The sequence below is a fragment of the Populus euphratica genome, unplaced genomic scaffold (genome assembly GCF_000495115.2).
Source record: "Populus euphratica unplaced genomic scaffold, PopEup_1.0 scaffold609.1, whole genome shotgun sequence".
In the NCBI taxonomy this organism is placed as follows: domain Eukaryota; kingdom Viridiplantae; phylum Streptophyta; class Magnoliopsida; order Malpighiales; family Salicaceae; genus Populus; species Populus euphratica.
Window position 1 is genome coordinate 233,386 of NW_011500201.1, and position 10,376 is coordinate 243,761.

General features: G+C 36.1%; 1 protein-coding gene across 2 annotated transcripts in view; it reads right to left on the bottom strand.

Annotated features, from left to right (window-relative positions):
- The window catches only part of LOC105111894 (uncharacterized), a 10,776-nt gene extending 663 nt beyond the window's left edge, over positions 1-10,113 (bottom strand). The window contains exons 1-14 of one of the 2 annotated variants that reach the window (XM_011007373.1): positions 9,872-10,113; positions 8,793-9,198; positions 8,475-8,652; positions 8,228-8,367; positions 6,134-7,010; positions 5,851-5,951; positions 5,520-5,664; positions 5,367-5,435; positions 5,183-5,228; positions 4,173-4,648; positions 3,160-3,239; positions 2,485-2,620; positions 1,537-1,726; positions 71-153 (exon numbers count right to left, since the gene is read on the bottom strand). In XM_011007373.1, the coding sequence (XP_011005675.1) occupies positions 71-153; positions 1,537-1,726; positions 2,485-2,620; positions 3,160-3,239; positions 4,173-4,648; positions 5,183-5,228; positions 5,367-5,435; positions 5,520-5,664; positions 5,851-5,951; positions 6,134-7,010; positions 8,228-8,367; positions 8,475-8,652; positions 8,793-9,198; positions 9,872-9,971 (3,027 nt within the window). In that variant the 5' untranslated portion in view covers positions 9,972-10,113. Of the gene's footprint in view, positions 1-70; positions 154-1,536; positions 1,727-2,484; positions 2,626-3,159; positions 3,240-4,172; positions 4,649-5,182; positions 5,229-5,366; positions 5,436-5,519; positions 5,665-5,850; positions 5,952-6,133; positions 7,011-8,227; positions 8,368-8,474; positions 8,653-8,792; positions 9,199-9,871 lie in introns of those variants that run through there. The other variant, XM_011007374.1, reaches the window with a different exon arrangement.
- Positions 10,114-10,376: the final 263 nt, after the last annotated feature.

Genomic DNA, 10,376 nt, shown 5'->3' on the forward strand with positions numbered 1-10,376 from the left:
TTTTTGAGGGGGGGGGGGGCTGATTTTACTGCACCTAAACCCGTAACATAAAAAGTACAGAGGACTCTACCTGAGTGAAATAGAAAATGTCTGTTGCGCAGCGCTTGTACTGTTTATTTCCAATCAAGCTGACTAAAGTTGCAGGAGCTCCATCTGACAAAAGGGAAAATTTTGTAACCATGTTCTTGATAAAACTCAACTCTAGATTTCTGAAGCGAAGAGTCTGTTCATCCAAAATTGGAAGACAAAATCTACACCCTCAACTTATACCTCTAGTATCCAAACGATGAAAGTTCCAACAAATCAGACAAACACAGCTTTCAATGACTTGCTTTTGTTGAAAATAGAAACATGTAGCAAAACATGCATGCAACTTTTACTCTCTTGAGAAATGGAGTGAGGAATGAGAGGACAAATTCTGTTTTCCAAGCTGTTTATATTGAAACTAGTTTGCATGTTCATGCTAAGCTACAAGTTGGATAAAAAAATCCATTAACTTTTTCAACGCAGAAAACTATTTGGCATTGTTATCAAACCTGGCCTAGTGGATCAACCTCGGAACCTCCCTTCCCAACTCTTTTCCTAGCCCTCGGTTTAAAAATTAAATTGTGTTAAATCTATCTCAACATGATTCAGTTAACTTAACGGGTCCAAAGACAACTCAAAAGACATGTAAAAAACATGGTTTCGTTTAAAAAAAAAATCAAGATGACACCTTTAAAAAAGTATATATATTGAGAAGGTGACATAATGAATCAGCCTAGGTTTTGTTGCTTAACCCGCCAAACCCATGACTCAGGTCATAAACTCCACTAGGTTTGATAACTTTGTTTTTATCTTCAACTATTTTTTTCTTAGTTATACGATAACAAAAGGATAGTATTTTTTTTTTTTTTTGGCTGCTTAACCTGTCAACCTCGTGACCTAGATCATAAACTTCACTAGATTTGATAACTTTGTTTTTATCTCAACTATTTTTTTCTTAGTTATACGATAACAAAAGGATAGTTCTTTAATTGAAACTACAATAACATCGTAGAAAACAAACCGAAACACATTATGAACATCAATTCAAAATCAACTAAATATTGAAAGATGAAATAAAAAAATGAATACAAACTTAATGTTGAACGATAAAAAAAAAATGAAAATAAAAGAATAAAAAAAGAGAAATGAAAAAAAAAATGAGGGACCCAAGTGAGTTAAAACCTAACTTTATTAGTTAAAGTAAGTACAATAATCTAGCACTTTCCTAATTTTCTTAACCACTATTTTCATCCCCCCTTCATGTTGTACCAAACATGCTATCAGAAATGGACTTGTGTCAAATCCAAGTATCACATGACTACCAAATTAGAAAAAAAAACAAGTCAATGTTATGAGAACAAAATAAATAAATAAATAAATAAAACCATTCAGAAATTTCTCAAAGAGCTGATGATCAACAAATCCATGGTGACAATGAGGCCAAACTCAAGACCAGTAAAAGGACCTCAAATTATATAAGTATCAATGGTTTAAGAAAACTATACTCACCAAAGAGCATTTTTTTTATATCACTCGCTCTACAAGCAGCCTCGAGTTGTTCCTCGAATGAACCCTTATTAGAGACCTTACTGCCACTCAGTTGGCTAATCTGAAAAGGTATGAGATTTGGTTGGTCATCGTCAACTTTGCTTTGTGCAACCCTTGCTCTCATAAAGAACATGCCATTTGGCCAGAGAATCTGAAAGTAATTCATCATAAGAAAATAACATAATTTAACAGTCAGTCAGTCTGATCAAGATCAACAAGAGAGCAACAGAAGTCAAACTATAGTCCAGTTCACAACTTATTTAAAAAAAACCAAAAAAAAACTGCCTCAATCGAATCATCTCAACATCAGATGATGCCTTGATGAGGGCTAACCACACAAACCCGGATAAGGCATTAACTAACATGTAGTTAGACCAGTGACAAAGCATCACTGTGGAATTAAACTCAACACAAACAAAACCTAATTCTGATAGCCACATCAATGCTTTACTTTTGGATGGCTTTAACATGTTCACTATCAAACAGAAGTGTAATCCTGCCTTGGCAACTTTGAGCACATACCAATGAAGACTCTTTTTACCAAGTATCGCTCGCATGTGTTGGGCAACAGTTTAGGCACCCAGAATCTGTTACAATTTCATTTACAATTAGGTCTCAGGGAGGCAACAAGCATGGCAGCAAAAACACAGTGGCACTCCTAAGATAGCCCTCATCAGGCTTATGCTGTAAAGCTGGTTGCCCAAACAAGCACGAAGCTAGCCTAGAGTAACCTTGAAAACTTTAATAGCCAATCATAAACACCTCTCTCATTACTTGAAAACTTGAAGATGGCAGGAATTAACGGGCATCATGCCAAGTAAATTTTTTTTATATCAATCACGTACACAGTTGGGAAAAGATCTGTGCAGTAAGCTTAATGAAGAAACAAAAAATTGGTTCAGTTCTTACATCTTGCACCCATCGAATCCCAAAAGCAATCGTGTCCTCCTTCCGAAGCCAGTAAATTTGCCTCAAAAGCCAGTCATCAATAGCATCTTCCATTATTAACTGCAGTATTTGCTTTGATATCCAAAAGACCTGTCTTCTGTGCTAATAAAGATGATCAAATGTGAAAGACTAAACAATAGTAGCCCAATAACCAGCAAAACAGGTTCTGGAAGATTATTCATACCATGAAAGGGAGAAAGATTATATTATATTCAAGTAAAACAACTTTTCACAGAAAAACCATCGACCATTGAAATTTCATTAAATGTAACCTTCTGGAATTCACCAAATATCCACTTAAATTTCCTAGCTCAAATAAATCGAGGATAACCAAACTTCATTGGAGACATAAGTTCAATGAAGGCAATCGCACAAACTCAGCTTAGGAATGTCTCAAATTTTTCAAATAGAATACAATTTGAGATTCTTTCCCAAATTCCAGTCCATGCATGGAAGATCTTCTATAGCTAAAGCCTTAATTATGACATGGTTATTATATATTTCATCTGATTCTTATCTTCCACAGTTTGGTGCATCATGCACAAATATATGGTAGGGAGAACGGACAAGGGTTGCTATAATAGCATACACACCACTTCCTAGAAATAAATGAACTAAAGAGAACAATAAGCTCACCTCAGCCAGCCTCTTCTTTTAAGCTGAAACACCTTATCGACTAGATTTAGCAGAGGTACACTTACATTAGAAGGAGTCCACTGCAAAAATACCAAAGTCAAACTTCCCTACGCTGTGAATTAAAACAAGCTTCAGAAATCAAGAGGCAAACTAAACATTTTAAGAAAAGGAATGTCTCATCTGAACACTGTGACATGACTGCAATGCCTGACATCATCATTCATAAAATACAGATTCAGTATTGCAGTTATTTTACTCAATTCCCATGTCCCTAACCCAAAAAATTTCCACCTCTAGCAACATTCTCCTCTAGGTTGTCATGTATCAGTGCCCTTGTCTGACTGTATTTAACAAGTTTAATCCTACATCTGCCCTTTTCTATCTTAATACTATATAATCTAGCTATCCTCAGCTCCTGGAACCAATTTTTATACATTTGATTTAAAAAACAATGAAAACTCCTCGAAGACCTCCATTACTACTAATAGATATCATAAAATGCTCATTCAGCTTTAAATCAATAATCAACAACCTCAACAATTTTTAACATGAAGCTGATCATTCAATCTGTTTAGGTTTGACAGGTGTGATGTATCTTTAGCTAATCTACCTGAATAGTTTTAATCCTAGAACACAAGTTTCTTCGATTGAAAGTGTCCAAAACAAAAAAAGTTCATTAGCAAAATAGCTGGGGAGTAGAAGGTGGTACTCTATATGTTTATAAGATCTTGTGTGTGGTTTACTGAGAAGGAACTTGACCGAACTAACCATTGATACCAAACTAAATGAAGTCAGCTAAATGAATAACCCAGTCTTGAAAAGGCAATGCTTATTTTAACTTGTAGGAAAATAGTAAAGTGAAATAGCAAATCTACAAGAAGAAACTATTATTATGCTCTATCAACTTAATCAGGTAATTTGTGATGCCCCAAGCCCAAATTATCTTTGCAGCAAAAGGTCATGAGCCATGAAAAAAATGAGAGATAAATTAGAGATAACCAAACTTAAAATACCTCAGGTGGCATTCCGACTGCATCATTCATATGACTGGAAGCTACTGCAGAGTTTGCTACAGAAAACACGCCATGGTTAATCCTTTCACTTTTCTCCTCTAATACAGGTTTTTTCTCTAAACCTAAGGCCTGCGACTCCTCATCTTGTTTGAACACCAGAGGAGGAAAACCCTTTGCATTCAATTCATTAACTGAATGACAACCACTGGCTTCTGCAGTAGATCCAACTCCCTTCTGGTCATGGCTCCCTTGATTATGACATTCTTCAGTTTCAGAATAGCTGTTTGCAGTTTCTAAAGTATCCTGCCTTGAGACAAGTTTATTCACATCATCCAAATGCCAGGACAAGTTCCTGTTGTAGATTGAGGAATTGGTTTCGTCGAATGGGGAAGTTGAACCAACAACTTTACGCATAAAGCCATCTGAAACATCTTTGAATTGCCGCACAATATCATCCACAGCATCATCCACATTGACTGTCAAGTTACATTACATAATTAAATGAGGAAACTTTTTTAGCAGAGGGGATAGACAAGAAACAATACTCATAGCTTTCACTCAGGACCCACAGCATTAAACTAATGGTAATTGAGATGATTTTGCTATTCAAAGATTGAAAGGGTTATAGAGGTCTTCAATAAATGGCTCTCTTCAAAACTAAATTACTTGTTTGCAAAATAGGGGTCAAATCAAATGTTCTGTAGCATATCCTCAAGGTGATGGACAATAAAAACAAAATAAACAAAAGATTCAATTTAAGAAAAGAAATTTGATGTGCACCAAGATATGCAAGTCTTCAAACAATTCAGAAATCACGTGTATAAGCCAAAGGAAGCAAGACCTCTCTCAAAAACAGGAAAACCAAGGTACCAATCAATTCTCTACAGCAAGTGTGCATTTGTGTGTGAGAGAGAGAGATAAACCATATAAACAAGATGGTGCTTAGCAGCGAAATTGTAGTTTCAATAAGAAGTCAGGATGAAGCAACAAAGAAGAACACACCCACATACCTGCCAGGGTTCTCATGACTGAGGAAGATTTTGCAAAAGAATAATTCTTCAAGGCGGGAAACAGAAAAAAAGAAATTCAGAGTCATTTAATTTAACAAATGGAAGTATAAAGAAGAAAAAAAGGGGTACAATAAGTTCAGCTAAATTCTTCAGAAACAAATTTCAGTTTCCACAGAATCCGTACCTTTGAGGAAACGCTTAAGAAATCCCAAACTTCATGCTGTTCCGCAACGTTGGCTATAGACATGAGATCCTGGGAAACGCAACGTGATTAAAGAAGCAGAAAAATGAAATAAGCATTCTAAATAAGAAATTCGGAGCACAGATTAGACAATACTTGAATATATTTATCAAGCTGAATACAGCGTTGATGAACAAAAGCATCTTCAGTGCTTGATGAGAATATCCTTTTGGGAGGTAAGTGCAATGTGTAATTTGGGATCTCTTTCAGATGTTTATGCAATCTCTCAAAATTCCTGTATCTGCAGAAGAGGATGGAAATTGACGCAAAAGCAAAATAGCTTCAAGTTATCTAGAAACTTCGAGAACTTTCACAGAAACAACATCAATGCAGTAAATATGAAGAATAGTAAATGGAATGGATCAAGAAAATGCAAAACTTTTAGCAAAACTAGCAGCCTTAAGTCATCTTTAGATGAGAAGCAAACCTTCTTTTCACAAACCAAGTTCTGTTTTCTGCATCTGTCACTGCAATTGAGTAAACTGCAAAAGATTTTGACCCAAGTTTCTCAAAGTATGCTCCCATGACCTGTAATGACATGGATATACAAGGTGTAAAATAAATGAAATACATTCAAGTATGGTGACTGGTAAAGAGCAAGGCCCAAGAAGAAGCTCTAATGTAGATCCCTTATTTCACAAAGAATCCAGAGATAATTTAATTGTTCCAAAATCTGTATGGCTCACAGTAACTCAGAGAAGAAAACGCACCCGACACTTCAGCTTGGGACTGTGACGTCCCTCGCTACTAACTACCATGTTTGAGACCTTAACAGCATGATCTGGACTCCTACGAAAATCTGGGCTATAAAATTCTGAGATAATGGATCCCCCCCCATCTCCTGTAAATGCATTATTTTTATCAGGCAGGGCTTCTAGAGCAGAGGTGCTATTGGATCTCCTAAGTCCACCTCTTTTTTCATTCAAAGAGAGATTGCCGGCATTCTCCAATTCACCACCAACATGTGCGCCTTCAAAAGACAATTCCTGGCTACCATCCTGAGTAGGCTGTCTCCCATCTTTGTGCTCATGACTTGTTAAAGTATCTAGACTCAATCTAGGTGTTAGGCGCCCTATAGCTTTCTCATCCATTTCTTTAAAGATTACATTGGTATTCATCAGCATATCTTTTCCTAAATTAGAATCAGTTGCAATGCTTGTAACTAAACTCTTTGCCATTGATTGCTGAACCCCTGCTTTAACTTTTTTTTTCTCTTTCATTTTATAGTTTCTTCCTTTCGTCCACATATTTTCCAGATTTTCAGGAGTAAGAATTTCCGTTCTTCTCTGGGTCGCCACCTCTAGCATTCGTGCCCACTCTGCAGGATGTGGCTGCATATGGTCTTGTTGTGAGTCATAATCCAAGTACATTTCTCCGCGATCATCAATTTTAGACAAAGTTTTATCTGTTCCTTGATAGTCTCTTTTGTTGTCAACAGTTCCAGTCCTTTGACTATTTACAGAAGGATCTTTTCTCAAGGTAGAGTCAGCAGTATGCACACTCGCTGCAGGTTGATCACCAACAGTATCTTTTGGACTATCATCTTTAATGGAAAGTAAAATCAATTCAAGTACCTCATTGATATACCTGGTCACATAAAGCATAACGATGATTCAGTATACAGAGGTATACATTGACATTAAAGAGTTCCAAAAATTTATCTAATCCACACAATATTACATACAAAATATGAAAAACACAAACAATCATAACATGTTTGCAGATAACACACCAATCAGGATGGTCATAGCAACATATACTTTGAAAACTAATCAACTCATGAAAGATGAATCATTTGGTGGAGGATAGCAGCTGATGACCAATTCTTCAATCAGACAGTCCAACCAGCAACAATGGTTGATCATATATAACTTGTTAGGAGAGAGTTTAAAAAAAATCCAATTTTTCATTATTATAATTCATATTACTTCTTTCCTATGACCTCCAAATTGATGCAGGATCTACAATTACAGCGCCCTGGTACTATGGCTTACAAGTTGTGACAGATTTGATAGGTTGGAAAATGAAAAATAGGGGACAGGTTGTGTTTTTGAGGAGTAACATGAAGGAGCTAAGGATCAAGTAGGTTTAAGAAAAAGAAAACAAACCTATCATCACACTAGGCTCCTATAAATAACTCCTAGGACTTCTTAGGCACCACCCCTCATTTTCATCTTTGGTAAACTACCAAGTGTTAAAGTCATAGTAATCCTCCTATTCAATATCAAGATGGCTCATTTATCTCTTGATGTTTATCTCTAACCTTGAAGGCTGAAAAATCTCATTTCATTCACTTCAAATAATTCTCCAAAAGTGGATATTACAACCAATATATATAGGCTAATGAAGAGGTGCCTAGGAAGGCGCACCATAGCTACTGCTAGTTAGCAAGTCACTTCCATAATGGTGAATAAGTTGACTGGTAAATGTTACAAATCACAAAATTACCCCTGAAAATTACATAACTGCCCCTGACAGTTAGACCCCCTAAATTATGTTCTATTTACCTGGTAAAACTGTCTAGGTTACTTCAATTAGGACCAAGCCAAATAGACATGCTTATAGAAATAGATTTTCCCCTTCTTTTATAAACTTTCCAGGTGCTATTTGCATCACAAATATTAGGAGGCAAGTGCACACATTCTTAGACTGTGGCCTTGAGCAAAGCAACACCATTTACGTTTAATTCTAATTTTCCTCTAGTTCTAATGTTGCACCTAAAATAATTTCAATTCTTTAGAAGATTAGCATCTATAAGAAAAAAAACAGACCTAAAACCAAGAGCAAGTAATCTGTATACTTACACAGGACTTGCAAGATTCATAAGAGGTTGCATTACCAAGCAAGTTACAATCTCTCGAGCGATAGTCCGAACCAGCGGACATTGAGCTTCACGAGGTCTAAGTACTATAGCTAAAACTCCACCAATCAGTCGTTGAAGAACCTTTTTGGAAGAGGAAAATGGGAAGCAGAAGAAAAGGAGATCATTAAATAACAATGAAGAAGGTGCATACAAAAGCAGGAAAAAAAATTGGAACACTCCACTCACACCTTGTACTCACTCTCGAGAGATATCAATGCAGGATGAAGCTCCTTAGAAGCCATTAGATGGTGTTTCAACCTTTCATCTCTCTCTTCAGTAGAAAGAGTTGCCATCACATCAGCTCCTATAGCTGCTTGATTTCTTCTAAAGAGGTCTAAGTGATCCCCTATTAAATCAACCAAATCCCTGCAACACCAGACAGTATTTCATTCCAATGTTTTCACACGTAAAGCTTATAAATGACTATTTAACTATGAAAAGTTTCTTGAAAACTTGTGTGACCTATTTCATTTTAGAAAGGATATTATAGGATGAAAAAAAATTACCTAGTTAGCAAGTCGATAAGATTTATCTCTTTAGCCCTTCCAGATACCTCACCAAGAGCATCCATGATTACCGACCGTATCAGCTCAGGTGCCTCCCGATCTGGTGTAATTTCTGAATACCATAGGTCTACCACAAAATCCTTCAATATCTTATCGATGAAACCACCAATTGCAGCCTCAACAACTGGAGAATCAATTTTCCGCTTCCACTTTGGTGCCGGTGGCACAATGGAAAGTCGTGAGTCATTCATAGACAACTGTTTCTTCTCCAAATGTGACAAATAAGACAGTCGACGAACTGACTGGCGTGCTTTCCAGCTGAACTCCACTTCATTAGACAAAATTCTTAGTGCAGACACAATGAGAATTGATATGGGTAGATTCATCCACATTGATGAACTTGTATCTGTAATGAATTGCAATGATTACCACAAGAACCATAAATAAATAAATAAATAACATTATATTGAGTAATTATTTATATTGGATAATTATCATCACCGTTGCTTGGTTCCCAACGAAAGCACACCAAAGCTGCAACATGCACATGCACATGCACATGCATATAAATAAAAATATTTATTTGAAGCAACAAATCTATCACTGACGAGGACTCTAGCAATGGATCAACTTCATGCCACTTAAACTTCCATTTATAACTAACCTCAAATGATGTAATTTCATCATTTTTTAATAAAAAAAATCAAGGTTTTGGTTTTCTAAAGAGTCCTTAATTTTCATAGGCAACCAAAGCATAATTAGGTGGGGAAAAAGTTTCAAAAATTACATAAAAATCGTAACTACCCTGCCTTGATCAAAACTAAGTACCAAATAATAATAATTAAAATCTTTCATCTTCAAAGAAACAAAAAACTCCTGATCAGTTAAAAATCACCGACGCCATGGTAATAGCAAGTTCCATAAAACGTTAACCCTAGCTCAATTGATACAATACAAAACGCAAATTCACTGATTAATCAATCAAAAAATCTAAGAAATTGAACCTTCAAAACGAGCTTCACTAGCACTGTACAGAATCAAGAAGTAGATGAAGAAAGCAAAAGGAATCGAGAACTTACGAGATAAGAAGTAAGTGACGGAAAAGATACAAAGACACCACCAAACCGTTCGAAGTTTAGCTTCTTCAATCAGATCATGTACCGTCTCCATAGCCTTCATTTTTCTTTGGTCTCCCAAACCCCAGAATTTCTCAATTTCTCTCGCGATCAAAAAAGAAAATGAGGATCGAGAGGAACTGAAGGGAATTTGATTTTTATGCAACAGGGAGAAAAATAAAGAAAATTGCTTGTTTTTAATTTATTTTCTACACGGATAGAGGGGGAAAGAGAGGGAGAGGGAGAGTATATTTTGTGTACGTGGACAAAGATGCTGGTACTTTCTCCACATTGATCTTCACAGTTGCCACGTCGGAAAACAACAGGAGAAAAATAAAAGACAAAACACTATGCACATTTTCTTTTACGTCAAAACATTAACCAATTACTTAATTACTGGAAAGTGCCGTGGGGGAGACCAATGTAACAGTTTTTACCCTTTATCCTCTCGCAATTTAATATGAATTGT